This window comes from Balaenoptera borealis (assembly GCF_965194805.1).
Source record: "Balaenoptera borealis genome assembly, chromosome: 12".
Taxonomy (NCBI): Eukaryota; Metazoa; Chordata; class Mammalia; order Artiodactyla; family Balaenopteridae; genus Balaenoptera; species Balaenoptera borealis.
In genome coordinates, this window is record NC_138869.1 from 38,236,929 (window position 1) to 38,252,643 (window position 15,715).

Below are 15,715 nucleotides of genomic sequence, written 5' to 3' on the forward strand. Positions count from 1 at the left end.
TCCATGTAGACTTGACACATAATTCCTAAATACTAGTTAACTCATATATACCAAATATATGAAATCCCACCAAAGGAATGTTGATAAGCTGAATATTTGCCTGTAACATTTTGGCAACATTATTTACCCAATTCTAAGGAAAGCTGAATATTAAATAGTACACTCAGTTTAAACAGCACGTACCTGACAATAGCTAATGGTCACTGATGTTAAGCAATCTCTTTCTTAATCATCTGGTTAAAATGAGATTCTTTGTCCTAATATCAAGCATCCCCCTTCATTACACTGCCCAGAATTATGCAAATGAGACCATTTAACCCACATTTTCCAATTTCCCCCAGTGAATGAATCTAATGTGGTGTGTGTTCCTTGCAAAGGAATAGACCGTCAGATCGGAGCCCCCCCAAATTTACTAGTAATCATTAAATTTTATACTTAAAACAGGTGAATTTTTGGTATGTAAATCATATCTCAATAAATCTGTTAAAAATATTAATTTCTATAACCAATGCCTGTAATGCCTATAATCTCTGTTGCTGATCAGATTAGCTATTCTAAGCATCAGGTTAGATGCTTGGACCTCAGAAAAGACATCTGCTGATGCAGGGACAACTACTGGGCTAACAGTTGCCATTAGGAATGGACACTAAACAGTTTTTCTACTCCTTAAAATATCCATATTGGTCTGTATCATTTTGCTATGGTGTGGATTACAGTTTTAGCTGCTGAGTGACTCTCTTAGAGTTTTGGTCAAGTACTGTGTTCCTATTGTTTGGTCAGTAAACTGTGCAAGTGTATGTACCTACGGAGAGCAAGTAAAATTGAAACCCATCTTTCTCAAGTCACTTAGTCAGTATTTTGACATATTTACCACATCAGCCCTCACACTTGGCACTAGGAATAAAAAGGTAATTGGGATGGTCCTTGCTTCTGGAGAGTTTACAATTTATTCAAGAAATGAAACTAGAACATCTTAGAATAGATTTTAGATTTTGATATGCTAAAATTTACATTTTAAAGCAAATGCAAATAATTCAGAATTTATTACCTAGTACTTAAAAAATTCAGAAATATGAACTTCTTATCAAAAATTGAGATTAAGTATTTTGTATTTGTCAGAGCGAGAGTCTAGAAGGAGAATACAGAAGGTCAGACAAACACCCCAAGGAGGGGAAGAAATTCCCTGCAAGGTTATACCTTCCAACGTGGCTCAATTCCTCCCCTCAATGCATTTCTTTTCTTCTCCAGGTCATTTCCACCCTAGCATGATGGAAACAGTGTCTATGACTCTTGTTCTACTGGGCCTGGTCTCTCCATTGAGAGTGGAGTGGAGAATTAACACCATGATCTAGGTAATTTATGGAACTCAAGTCAATAACAACTAAGTAAGGGCAAATAGGTTTCTGCAAGTTCAATTCAATTTATAGAATCCTCACTGAGGGTCCACTATGCTCCAGGGACTCCATCGGGGTAATGCTGTGAAGGACAGAAGATGAAAATTACGAAGTCTTTGAGCTCTAGGAGCTTCTAGATGACTATTCAGCTTTTCAATTCACTTGTCCTGGGTAGACATAGCTTTAAAAATAGCTGCTATTTTAAAGTTCTCTGGTGGGGAGGGACAGGGGGCTGTGGGAGGAGCTGTCAATTACAGGGCCCGGTTATTATTCACTTGTATCTAGAGTGCTGGCAAAAGCACGAGGTCAGGAAATATTTATTGAATAAATGAGTGAATGAATGCATAGGTATACTGCCAACTTGAAGATAAAAATGGGCCACCTCAAATCCTAGCAATTTTATACTTCCGCATATCTGGATATTTTCTTGTTTGTTTTCTCATTTTATCCCCAAATCAACCCAGAGTAAGGTGAGGGAAATAATAATCCCAACCCTATTTTAGATAGAACTTCAGGGACCCAAGGCCACACATTTAGCAAGTTATAGAGTAAGTGACAAACCTACGTGGACCTTACAGTCCCAGGCTTGCATCTCCAATAACAAAAGAAAAATGGATTAGGGGCCTGACACACACAGCAGGTTCCAGGGCTCTGGAGAGACTTGGTAGGCCAAAGAGAAAGTCATACCACTTCTTCCTTTGCAGTGGGAAAGCAATTAAGCAAATTTAGCATGCTAGTGGCAGCTGGAGAGTTGGCAAGTTCCTCAAGAGAAGGACTGTAAGCAATGTCATAGGCCAAGAAGATGGATGGGGCCCATTTATGCACAGAGGCTGACGTATAAATGGAATCCGGCCCAGTCTGACTGACTGCCCTTTCTTCAAAGATGTCATTGACAGATGATTATCTAAATGTTTTTGTTTGGAAAAAAAAAAAAAAAAGAGAAAGAAGAGTATAACACACACACACACACAGATACACACACAAAACCAAAACAAGAAACTCTTTCTATCCCAAACAGACATAGGTAGCCAATGAACATGAGAACACCAGATCAGATCTGGGAGCAGTGCAGGCTTTTCAAAGTAGTCCTTGATAATAAACTGCAAAATTGTACACCTTTCCTTTCAGATAAATTTCAATTTAACACAAGGATTTCATTGAAACCCCAAATTACTGCCAGTTGGCTGTATCCCATCTGCTGTTGGAAATACACTGGTGGGGGACAAGCCTGCTCACCTATTCATCTTCACCTGCCAAAACAAGGTTTCTTCCCCAATTAAAATGGGCTTTTAAATTTTAGAGTAGTAAACAATGTCTACTTAATTTGCGGAGAATACACAGAAGAAAGTGACCAAACCTAATTACCCATGATGGGTGAGTCAGAGTCAATGAAATTTGGGGGAAGTGCTGAAGAGGACCCTCTGCTTTTGGAGACATAAAGGACCTTTTGAAGTCATTGCCTTCACGGTGCTGCATCCATGTCAGCCTTCAAGATCAAAATTGAGCAATTCTGTTTTGTCTTATGTCTATAAGACCCAGTTTAAAAAAGAAGATTAATAATCACCAGATTTAAAAGGTAAGGACTAAATACAGTTCCTTGGATAACCTTGTTTCTTTGTCTTGCTCTGTAATTATCTTCTGAAAATGGGCACCAGTTGACACATATTGAGTCGTAGTAAACAGGAATATGTCTCTTCCACCCACTCAGGGTGGGCCAGCCATGTCTCATGACTTGCCTGTGGTCTCTGGCCAACTGTATAACTCAACAGTAGGCAAGCACGCCATTTGGAAAAGTCATGGTCTTCTCCACACTGGATACACAGTGCCCAGGCTGAGTCCATGTTTTGCCCATACTCAGCCAAATAGACATTTATGAAATATAAGCCATTTGGAAACATTTGAGCACACAGTTTGTAAACTTGGACAGATGTGGCTGGGATGGGCACAGTGATCTTAGGGCCAAAACAGAGCATCCTTCATGATGACTTAATGAGAAATTCAAGGAAAAGGTTTTAGAAAGAAATTTCAAACAGACAGACAGATAGTTTGGTTCAGACCATGTCGTTATCAGCTGTTGCCTGTGGCCCCAACTCCAGGGAGATAACATGCCTCCAGAACTAGCTGGCTGGGTCAGCCTGGAGGTGAGTAAGGCTGACCTTTAAGCAAAAATAAATCTTGCTGAGTTAAATGATCCTGTCTCCTATTTTCCTCAAGGAACATGAGACAGTAAGAACAGCAGCCCTGAATTTTCACAGTCCTTATCTCCTGGCTGATTAGTTATAGGTCTGCATAGTTCAAGATGAGCTTACAGGCCGGATACATAAGACTGTCTTCCTTGCTATACCCAATAACCCAGGAATAACCAGGGCACAACTGTCCCCAAATCTTTCAATCCCTGCTAATCTATGAGAATACAATTATGATGTATAGGCTATGTCAGAAATAAAGTGGGGGGGGAAAAGAATATTTCCTAGCCAAAGAACAACCACTTCAAACATGTCTGATCCATCTGAATTCCTTCCCACAAATATTCACAGTGTGTGGAGCCACCGCAGAAGCTGATGTTCAAAACCACCCTACGGTACAACTTACTGAGAGAGGCTACTGAAAACAAAATGACTCCCTTTGGTAAATCTAGCCAATATCAGGATGACACTTGGAGTGTCTCACCTATTCGTCAACCAAAGGCTCCAACAATTATTTATCAGAAATAGACAATGTGCCAGACACGCTCTTAGGCTCCATTTTCTCAGCAGCTGTCCTCAAAAGAGGGCTTGTGGCAGTTTCTGGTCCTTTAGGCCAAATACCACCAATGAAAGCCACCAGCCAGCCACAAAAATCTACTGACACTCCTGAGAGTGAGAGAGATGGGAAAAGCCAGAGACAGGGTTTCTTTGACAATTCAAGACTCAATCATAAAATGTTTTGGCTTTCTCCTGGTCCCAAACCCAGCACCTGTAGATACATCTAACTCTAGTCACTCAGGGGGATTAGGGCGATGAAAATCTCACGCTCTCCAGAGAAGTGCACATTTCAGCTTGTATTTGCCTAAAACAAACCCACAATTTCCTTGTATGGCCCCTGTTATCCTAATGACATAGAAGTGGAAGATGTGGAGCTTACTTTAAGTGTTCATGGCACCTACTGTCAAGAAATGATCTTCTGCACATACCAACAATTTCTTACTGGCTCAGAGTTTAAGAATAAAATCCTGGGAAATATTTCTGCTTTCACATCAAATTCAACCAGCTGTCAGAGCCCTCAATTGGAGGAGATGATGCTAAGATGAAGAGGAAGTAGTTTTTAATGTTTTTTACCTTTCAAAGCCAAGTTTCTGATACATGGAAGTAGTTGACAAATGATGAATGGACACCATGCTTACTTTATATTCATTGATTGAAAACCATCTGGGGCTTCCCTGGTGGCGCAGTGGTTAAGAATCTGCCTGCCAATGCAGGGGACATGGGTTCGAACCCTGGTCTGGGAAGATCCCACATGCTGCGGAGCAGCTAAGCCCGTAAGCCACAGCCACTGAGCCTGCGCGTCTGGAGCCTGTGCTCCGCAACAGGAGAGGCCGCGACAGGGAGAGGCCCGCGCACGGCGATGAAGAGTGGCCCCCGCTCTCCGCAACTGGAGAAAGTCCTCGCACAGAAACGAAGACCCAACATAGCCAAAAATAAATAAATAAATTTATAAAAAAAAAAAAAAAAGAAAACCATCATTTACCTGCCACCACGGGAGACTTCCGTTCATCCAGGAGCTGGATGGAGGTACTTGCTGTCACCACGTTGCTTTTGTTGACTGTTCCTGTAAGAAGAAACAAAACAAAACACAATGACAAAATGAAGATAGTCATAGAGCTTATGTTAAGAGAGTGATGGTATTGGTTTGCAGTCACCAGTTCTGCAGACTGTGCTGGGGCTTGCTTCCCAGAACTCGGAGCTGGTCGGCCCTGTTAGGCGATAGGTGCTGGGTGGGCGGTCCTCTCAGCTGAAGGACTCACTGCACCGAGTTATGACCACCCCCAATGGGGAATGTCCAGCCACTTCACATCAAAATTATTAACCACCATGGAGGGACCACATTTTAAAAAATTTGTGGTTACTAATATCAGTGTTTACTTGTGTCAGTTTTCATATTTATATTGCCTTTCTAAATATAGCCATGGAGAGCTGCTTGAGATAAAGTTTTGAAATTATTTTACAGTGAGTTGAGAACTTTAGCTCTGATTTGTTGGTTAAAACTTTACTGATCTATAAAATTCTAATTTCAAGCCAGGTTTTTCTGAACAAAACCATTCTAAACAGGGATAGAGCTGGAATGCAATCCTTACCCCAAACTCTTATTAATGTGATAACAATATGGTATTAGTATAAAGAGATTTTTAATTACTAACAATGTTTCTAATACTCATGAATTAAAAGACGCTGAGCACAAATTCCTAATGCCCGTAGTTAATAATTGTTAGTCCAGTGCCTGCCTTTTAAAAGGTTCAATGAATGTGAGCTGAATGGAATCCAACTGAATTTAGAATCAGGCAGAAGGCAGATCTGAATCTGAATACACTTATGACCAAAGCAATTAAGAATTCTCTGGCCCGAGTCTAAGCTGTAATAAAAACCGGCTTCTTTTCCAGTGTGTACAGGTATTCAACACACAGGAGAAAAAAACGAGGGAGAGCTCCACCACAACACCTGCATGTGGTGATTTTTAACATTTTCTCCAAATCTAAAGGGGCCACGAAATCTCCTAAGATATTATGTCATCCATAACTTTACCATGAACAAGGTAAATTCCTTTTTTATTATGCGATTTCATTGAAAGTTCAGTAAAAAACCCCACCTGCCAAAAACCAATTAGACAACAACCTTAATTAATCAGAATTTTTTTCCAGACATAATTCTTTGTAGGAAAAATGGTGAATAATAACAAAGCAAACTGACACGAGGAGCCATCTCACACACACACAGACACACACACACACATACAGCACTTCTGGGAGATGCTCTCATTACCCATAGCTCCTCCTCTCTGTCCAGTTTTGGGAAAAAGCCCTTCTGGATAACCTGATGGCTCCTGTCCAGATCTAGCGAGCTAAGTTCTATTTTTTTCTTTAGAAGACTACGAAAAAGAAAGTATCATGAGACTGCACGATAAAAGAAGACATTATTATTGACAGGTTTGCAGTAGAATCAGAAAGTCCACTGTCTCTTAGTTGATATTTTCAGCAATGAAATGTGATACAGATAAACATATAAAGAAAGAGCCTTAGTACCTGGAAATTTATATTTGAGAACATATGTATGTGCATGGCCGTGGGTAAACACAGGCCTGTCACCACAGGAGCACAGACTCCAAGAATCTTGGTCCTTAAAGGAACCTAATTGATAATCCCCTCTAAAATCCCACCTAGGGTGGGAATTTCTACAATAACACTTGGCCTTTCCTTGAATATCTTCATTAATGAGGGACCCTCTTCCTAAGGAGTCCATTTAAATAATTATTAGACAACTCTTGTCAACATTTCTTCCACAAATTTTGAAAGCCTTATTTCTAAAGATGTTTTCATTCACGGAAATGAGCAAGTGCCAAAACTCAGGGAGGGGCTTTGACACTAAGCGTTAGAGAGTCTCCATTAGGGTTGACTTGGGAATGCTTGCAAGAGATTAATACAAAAGGCCCTAATATAAAACATAAGTATATATTGAACTGTCCAGAGCAATCCAAGTTTATAGAACTATGTCTTATTCATCTCTGAAGTTTCTACAATGCACGGTAAAGAGCCTTACACAGAATGAGCACCAAAAATATCAGATGCATGAGACAAGAAAAAGCCAAGGACAATTGAAAAGATTTTCCAGTTTGTCTTGCTTCTAAAACTGGTTGAAATAAGGTAATGTTCAGTTCTTTTTTGGAGGGAGGTGACCTTAGTTTTTTTGGTAATATCGTAAAACCTTAAGACTGGAAGAATCATTGGCTACGTGCCTCTCGTTGGTCACTGCAGCTCCCTGTCAGGAGAGCACGAGGCTATACAAAATCTTAGTCCTTACTCTTGTGTGTTGATTTAAATCAGTTCTGATGGGGAATTGTGGGCCTTCAGAGTGATCTGACTTGCTGAAGGTTCTGGCAAAGGATGTTATGGCTGCATGAATTTTCTCTAAGTAGGGCCATGATCACATTTTAGATAAACAAAAATCTATTAAGAAGTTTGTATTCAAATTCCACATGGTACAAAATAACAGTCCTGCTTCCTGACATGCTTTTTACACAATCTGGGTAAGTTAAAGCTTCCTTTTATTTGGAGCAGCAGCACTTATGGAACTGGTCACTGGTTCAGAGCTAGGCCAATATTCAACATTGGCTCTCAAGACTGAATTTGGCTCCCTTAGCATCCAGGCTGCTCCCTCATACTCTGCATGCAATGCCCAGGCCAGCAGGACCAAAGGGACAGAGCCGGCCTCCAACAAGGGCACCCACCTGTGCTGAATGGGATCGAATAGACAAAGCTCCCTGGAATCTGCTCAGCGGCTCTTCGGTACCAGAGAGGGAAATGGTCTGCATTAAAGATGTTCTCCTTGTCTCCAGCTTTCAGGAAGTCCCTTGAAATAGAAAAGAAGAAGAAGAGCATGGCACCACTCAGCAAGGAAAAGCCAGACATGAGTGCATGCCAGCAGCTTTTGTTGGGTAAAAACAGTGTTGGCTTTTAGAACCCCAACCTGCTTTTCTCAGTACAGAGAGGACCTGTGTAACATTGTGCAGCCCAGATTACTCAGAAATGTCTTGTAGAGTCCTGGCAGTCAGACTCCAGTGGGTGAAATGATTTTTCCTAGGATATCTAGTGAACTAATAGTCTTAGCATCTGAAGCAAGCAAAGCCTCCAGAAATCACACCAGAAGACCAAAGGTAGTCAGAAAGCTTTGTCTTGCCTTAAAATCCAAACACATAGATACATATCCTTGAGAGGATCAACATCTTAGGTAGAGCTCTCTCTTCTTATAAAAAGGGTAAAGGAGGTAAAATGGGTCCACATGGGGATCTTTGCTTCTTTCCTTCCCTCCCTACCCTCCAGCCAAACAGGACTGTTCTTACTTCTGGATACTAGGGGCTGTTGTGGTGATGGGTGAGACAGGTCTAGGTTTTAGGCAGAGCTGAATGATCTTGGGTGAGTTACTTCGGTTAGTTACTGAGGCTCTGAGCCCCATTTGTTCACCTACAAAGTGGGAATAATAATATTACACTTACCACGATACTATCAGAATAACATAACACCATGTGTGAAGGGGCTAAGTAAACTGAAAGTGGCTCACACAAACATACGGGATTCTTAAAGCCCAAGAGTTTCTTTCATTCTCTATGGTTTAAATGGAAGCTGTGAAGTGGTAATTTCTTAGACTTAGGACTGTCTTAGGACTGACTTAGGACTCAGGGGGAGTGCAGTAACCATACAGTGGAGGCTGACATCACAGGTTGCTATATGTGTACTACTACACGGGCTCCAAAAGGCCACACTGAAAGCACAGGATATATTAATATTGGAGATGGTGGCAGGTTACAGAGGCCATGAACTATAATGGATCTAATTCCAAAAGCAGGTGGTGGGGACAGGAGATAGAACCTCAGTGTAGGAGCCTGATGATAGTATAGCTCTAGGATGGGAACTTTATATTATCCAGACCTATCACCAATACTTTGAACTCTTCCTTGTATGCTCTCTTTAAAAAAAAACATAGAAATTCTAAAACCTTTCTAGCCCTGGCTAATAGAGTGCATCCCAATAGTTGGGTATCAACAAATATCATTTGATTGGAGTGGGTAGGCAGGTATAAGAACCTAAGACAATGGAAGTCAAGGTGCCTCTACATGAATCAATGATAGGATTTTCCTGAAGACAAGAATTGTTTCATCCAACCAGATAACCAATGAGTATTCACTTTGAGTCACAATAATGTCACAAGGAATAGAACTCATAGTTGTAGATATTTTTAGCTTCCCAAAGCAGTTTCACATCCGAAGGTTTTCTGATCCTCACAGTAAACCAGGGAGATCATTAACCCATTTTTCAGATGTAACAAGTGAGGTGAACCAGGTACACATCCCAGCAGTCCTGAGTGTGGTCCTGCCATATTCCAAATCCATCACAATCACCTGTATATCAGACTAGCAAGGTGTTATGTTTTGTTGCTGTTAGTACTTTTCTTGTTTGTTTGTCTTAATCTCAAAACATACAACAGTTATTCTCTCTGAGCATTAGAAAGTCTATTCCTGTGTCTCCCTTTGCCTCTCTGGGTCCTAAAAGGAGAAGGCGATGTGTATCCCAACACTTGTAGTCCTTCCTAGGAACTTGCCTTCTGTTAAAGTAATTGTTTGGGGGTACAGGGGTAAAGAGGACTTGAAAAGAATCAAGTCACAACTATAGTCAACTTCATAAATGACAAATTTGAGAAGCTGATGAAGAAAGAGTCCTCAGATGGGAATTAAAAGCCAGTTCATAAAACATCCAAAAATCTATGGATCTGCCACTTACCAGACCTGGTCTTAAAAGATCATATGGTGGGTGTCCGGGCCTCATCTAAGAGACACAAAAGCACAGCTAAGCTGGGCTTAATGGGACAGGAGTGTTTCCTCATTGGGCTCCTGATGGGCCAAGCCCTCTCAAATTGGTGGCCACCCTGTGCCTTGGTTATTCCCACCTCCCCCCCACCAGGGACCCTGAAGGTCAGGATTTGTGAGGTTCCATGGTAACCTCTGGAATCACAAACACACACTTTGCAAACTCTCTGAATCTCAGGCTCCATTCATCCCTGGCCTAATAATGTCTCTTACTTCAGAGAAAAGACATTGAGAAAACATATTAATGGGCTCAGGAAAGACTTCGCAGGCTCACACCAGCTCTGGTCAAACACCAATTTGAAGAATTAAGACCCTGTGGCTCTCTGAAGACAGACACAGGGGCCGAGCAGTGGTTTAAAAGGGCATCTGAGGGCTTCCCTGGTGGCGCAGTGGTTAAGAGTCCACCTGCCAATGCAGGGGACATGGGCTCAAGCCCTGGTCCGGGAGGATCCCACATGCCGCGGAGCAACTAGGCCCATGCGCCACAACTACTGAGACTGCGCTCTAGAGCCCGCGAGCCACAACTACTGAGCCCGTGTGCCACAATTACTGAAGCCCGTGCACCTAGAGCCTGTGCTCCACAACAAGAGAAGCCACTGCAATAAGCCTGCACACTGCAATGAAGAGTAGCCCCCGCTCGCCGCAACTAGAGAAAAGCTCGCATGCAGCAACAAAGACCCAACGCAGCCAAAAAAAATAAATAAATAAATAAATAATTTAAAAAGGCATCTGGGTACTGAACCTGGTGACACTCTGCCCACTGTCCATCTGGGTCTCTTTAGAAGAACAAGGAAACATTGTCAAACCCGAGAGCCACCAGAATGCCTGCTCCCGAGTGTGGGGCTCTACAGGCCCTCAGGCTCCGAGCTGAGGCACAGAGATTTACTAAAACGTACACAAACAAATAAACACCAGACTTGAAACACTGCTTCTCGGGACAGGCAGGAATTCCTCAGCAGACCTGCGGGACAGCTGAATGCCCTCCAGTCATTTGTCAGGAGGTGAGTGAGTCCTCCCACTGGCTGCTCCCTTACCAGCCACACCATCTCCAGAGCTGAGCGAAATGACTCACCAGGGCAGGAGAGGACTCCAGGACAGTGGACAGAAGCCAACAAGCGTGAAAAACACAAAGTCGTGGAAGGGCCAACAATGGGCAGGTGAACACACACACTACGGCCCCCGAGGTAGAACGGAGAGGAAAAATGTCAACAGGCCTGGGGTGGCCTGAATTTTGTTTCTACTGCTGGTGGAATCAATAAATGGTAGAAGCTTCCCTTTCAATGTCCCACTTCAGGAGCTCCCTACTTACTGATTGGTGAGCTGCTCGGCCCCAACAAACAGGTTGATTCTTGAGAGGCCCGTGCGAGTGCCGAGGAAGGCCACCTCCACACCCTTGTCAGAATTCCTGAAACAGAGCAGAAGGAATCAGGGGGATTCTGCCAGACAGTAAGCAGATAATGGCTTCTGCATTTTAAGACTCATGGAATGTTTTACGAAATAACAGTCTTGAAGCCTGAAATTTTGGGAGAAATGATAGAAACATACGCACACATGCACACACAGGATGCAAACTCTTTATTCCTTACAAAAGTTTTCGTGGTAATTCTTGCCAGAAAAAGTAAGAAGTCCATGACCAAAAAAGCAGCATGAGGAAATAAATGCATCCCGAACGCTAAATAAACACACCTTTATCTCAAGGTTCTGGGTGCAAGTTCAGACAGAGCAGGCCAACTTTAAGGAGAGGAAAAAAAGCCTTAGAGCTAGCTTTTTGCACTGATGCTACCAAGTCTCTTCTTGGTTCTGAGACCGTTAGTGGAATCTGCCATTAGCGAAAAGAAGCAACTGAGTCACTGACTCAAGTCTGTAGTATCCCACAGCCTGGAAATGTTTAGCACTTGAATTCTACACCATTCTGGGGGCACCAACTGGTAACTTCTACTAAAGAATAGGCCTTATCCTCACCACCAACGCCAGAGGGATGAGTAAAGAAATGACTTCTGTAAATAGCCCTACAGGATGCCACACATAGGAACTCTAAGGACAGCCTTAGCAAAGAAAACTCATTTGAAAATTCACCAAAGATTTTATTCCAACATTCAAGGCAAATTTTATATGTTTGAACATGTTCTTCAGGGTTTTCTCAGTGGATACTTCTTCAAAAAAACAGCAAATGGTCTTTCTCCACAAATATACAATTTTATTCTACAAAAAAATATGAAGAGAATACTGATTGCTGAGTTTGCTTCCCTGCCCTAGATGCTAGTAGCAATTTGATTCAAAGCTTTATCCATGTCGTCTTCAGTATAAGATAATTTAGTTACTTGATCTCTGATGGTTGTCAAAGTGGTCAATACTACCTTTAAGTATTTAAGGGATGAATCAAAACAAACATTATGCATTTGTTTCTGCTTGTAGCCTACACCAAATTGGAAAGCCAGGCTGCCCAATCAGTTACAGATGTGGACTACAAAGCAAGCTACCATTTTGGAAATCTTTAGCATCTGTTAGGGGTGAATCAGCAATCTTTCCAGAGGATTTTGTGTTTCATGAGAACGTAAAAGAAACATTTCCACTAGAGAATGCAATCACAGGAAAGGCTTTGACTCTTTCCAAACCTCCCAGAGAATAAGATCCATGCAGGTAAGCAGTCCAAGGATACCCCCAAATATAATGAGAGTGGTTATATCTTTGGGAGTCCAGACTCATGTGTTAAACTACCTACCTTACATCTATGCTTAGGAGTCATTTTAACTATAAAATGTCTAGAAAAGAATTCTGGCCATGTCCAGTCCCAAACCTGCTCTTCCTTCATTGTCTCCTGTCCTAGGAAATGGCACCACTATCTACCCAGGTATTGATGTCATTAACCTGAGAATGATCCTTGACAGCTCAGCCTCCCTCCCCTCACACCATGAACCCGTCACCAAGTCCTGGGGGTCTTACTTCCAAAGCATGCCACAAGTACATCCCTTCTCTCTGTGCCCACTGCCACTGCCTTGGTCCAAGTGGCAAATCCCTTGAACTGCTGTAGCAGCCTTTACTATTTTTCTTACCCCCATTACATTCTATTATCCACATAGCAGTAGAAGGGTCTTTTTTAAAAATGCAAATATGATCACCTCCTTCTTAAAATCTTAAAATGTCGTTCTTAAAATTCTTCAATGATTTTTCAGTATTCTGAGTATAAAAGCCAAAATCCGTAATCTGATTCCCAAGGTCCTGAACCACCAGGCCCTACTGTACCCCTGTCTCTTGACATCTTCCAGCCTACCCTCTACATTTCAGTTCTGTTGGCCTTCTTTAAATTCCTCAACCATGTCAAATACTCTCTCACCTCAGGGCCTTTGCACATACTGTTCCAATTCCCCGGAATGCTCCCAGGGAACCCTTGAACTAGTTCCTGCTCAGAAAAGCCTTTCCTGTCTTCTATCTCCACTCTAGTTCTTGTTACTGTCTACATGTCTAATTTTCCTTCATAGTTATCACAATTCTTAATCATATAGCACACTATATATCACAGGTACCATGATGGTGAGGACTGTGTTTGATTGAGTTACCTCGATTTCACCAATACCTAGCCCAGTGCCTGGAACATAACAGACGTGCAGTCAATATCTGATGAATGAATGAATGAAAATGAGAACAGAATGAATAATAGACCTGATATAGGAAAATATACAAAAGGGAAGATAAAAAAAGGAAAGGAGCTAATAAAGAATAAAAAAGGAGAGAGAACTGAATAATGTATGAAATGAAGGTATAAGGTAAAAGGAATTTTTTTTTTCTTATTTTTGATTGTTAACAGCCTACTTAAAATAGTAAAATACTAGTATTAATATTAAAAATAAGCTGCTGAAGCAGTTCTCACCCTAGTCTTTGACAACAACTACCGTTGCCTGCCCTCCTCCCCCTACATCCTCCACTTCAGAAATAAAACTGCAGGGTTATATCTGACACCCTAATGAAATAGAGCTCTCACTTCCCTGTCCTCCTCGCAACCTAGCCTGGCCCAGATCCCAAGTTCCCTCTAGATGGTGAAGGTGAGAGAGCCACGGCAGGGCAGGAAGCAAAATGCTCCTTCCGCCTCCCTCTCTCTCGGAAGTGTCACCCTACCTCAGCATACCAAATTTCATGTAATGTTAAAACTCAAACAAATTATATGTCAAACCCAGGAGCTTGCCATCCAAGCCAGAGCCGCTAATCTGCTCTAGCTCTTGTGGTTTGGAGCTTTGGGGAAAATTAAAGAACTTTAACACCAGCCTCCTAAAACAGTTTAGTTCTTTAAACCATAACCATATTTCGGACGGCTTGTGGGGAAATGGCCATGAAAGGGGGACACGTGCAACCACTTACTCAGATTTGTTGAGGGCAAGGCTGGTCCAATAGGCTTCAATGGGAGCACTCACCACAGCATCAAAAAGGACTTCTTGTATCAATTCTTTATCACCTGTTGGGAGGGATAGACTTGAGAAGATGGCTTTGGCTAGACCCCAAATTGTAGCATGAGAAGTGCTCACTGGGCTCATTTTACAGTATCTACAGGCTACTTTCTCCTACGGTGTGTTCCTGCGTTAACCTTCCACCAGCTGAAAATATGAAACAGTTCTGACACCTGATATGCTGCAATACAAGGGCCCCCAAAGCATTTGGATGAGACGATAGTAAATTGAGAGTCTTGGGTGTCTCACGCTTCAGTTTTCTACTTTCCCTCCCCATCTAGTAGTTCATGCCATAGACCAGCACGCCAACTCTGGGATTCGGAGATCAGAAGGCAGCACTCCTCAGTTTGCTCTTTTCATCCCCATTTCTGTCCTCTATCAAAATTTGCAATTCTTCAGGGCCCTGATCTTGGTTGTAAGGGAAAGGGATATGATAGCTTAAGAACTTCGGGGACTCTTATTTTGTCATTCCTTCCATCTAAGATTTTTTTTTTTCATTTTATAGTAGGACATCTGCCCTTATCCAAATGAATTCTTGATAGAGCTCTGTGGAAGAGGCCAAGGAATCAGGAGGGTATCATGAGTCTAGCAGAGGCGTCCTAAAGCCCTACAGCTTTATCACCTACAGCAGGCCAGTCATCACCTTAGCTGGTGGCCAAGAAGACAGTGCAGCTTTGTTGTAAAAGCAAAAACTGGAAACAACTCACCAACAAAAAGACAATGAATAAACTGAGATATAGTTACATAGTAGAATACTACATAGTAATTCAAATAAATGCATCAGAGCTAAATGATCAACACAAATATATCTAAAAAATATAATATATAATGAGTGAAACACAAGTTGTAGAATAATATATATTATACCATATATATAAATCTTAATATACAAAGTAATGAAAATAATGGCACATACTGTATATGGATATATATACATATATCCATATATTAGCTACTGGAACTAATTTATGCTCGTTCAGGGACTGTTCTTGCACTCGGTGAGCATCAGGCCTGCTGCTGGTCTCTCCCTGCCCCACTTTCCCTGCCCCCCTCACCAGCTACTGGCCATTTCTGACTCACTGAGCTCCCTCAGAGGGCACTCTGTAGGAGGAGGGGCAGCAGAATATACAGTGCAAGAAGCAACATGTCACAGTGGCAATCCCACACCGGACAGAACCAGGAGGCCTAGATTATGGCCTTGGATGAGACAAGTCCTGTTTCCAGCCCTTGTTTCTCTTTGTAAAATAAAAAAGCAGATATTGACAGTCCCCT

The 15,715-nt window shown here is 42.0% G+C and overlaps 1 protein-coding gene across 1 annotated transcript in view; it reads right to left on the minus strand.

The window, feature by feature from the left end:
- The window catches only part of CACNA2D3 (calcium voltage-gated channel auxiliary subunit alpha2delta 3), an 832,322-nt gene that overhangs the window by 210,379 nt on the left and 606,228 nt on the right, over positions 1-15,715 (minus strand). Inside the window, exons 24-27 of the mRNA XM_082346809.1 lie at positions 14,358-14,451; positions 11,314-11,409; positions 7,872-7,993; positions 5,121-5,201 (exon numbers count right to left, since the gene is read on the minus strand). Coding sequence (XP_082202935.1) covers positions 5,121-5,201; positions 7,872-7,993; positions 11,314-11,409; positions 14,358-14,451 — 393 coding nt within the window. The remainder of the gene's footprint in view (positions 1-5,120; positions 5,202-7,871; positions 7,994-11,313; positions 11,410-14,357; positions 14,452-15,715) is intronic.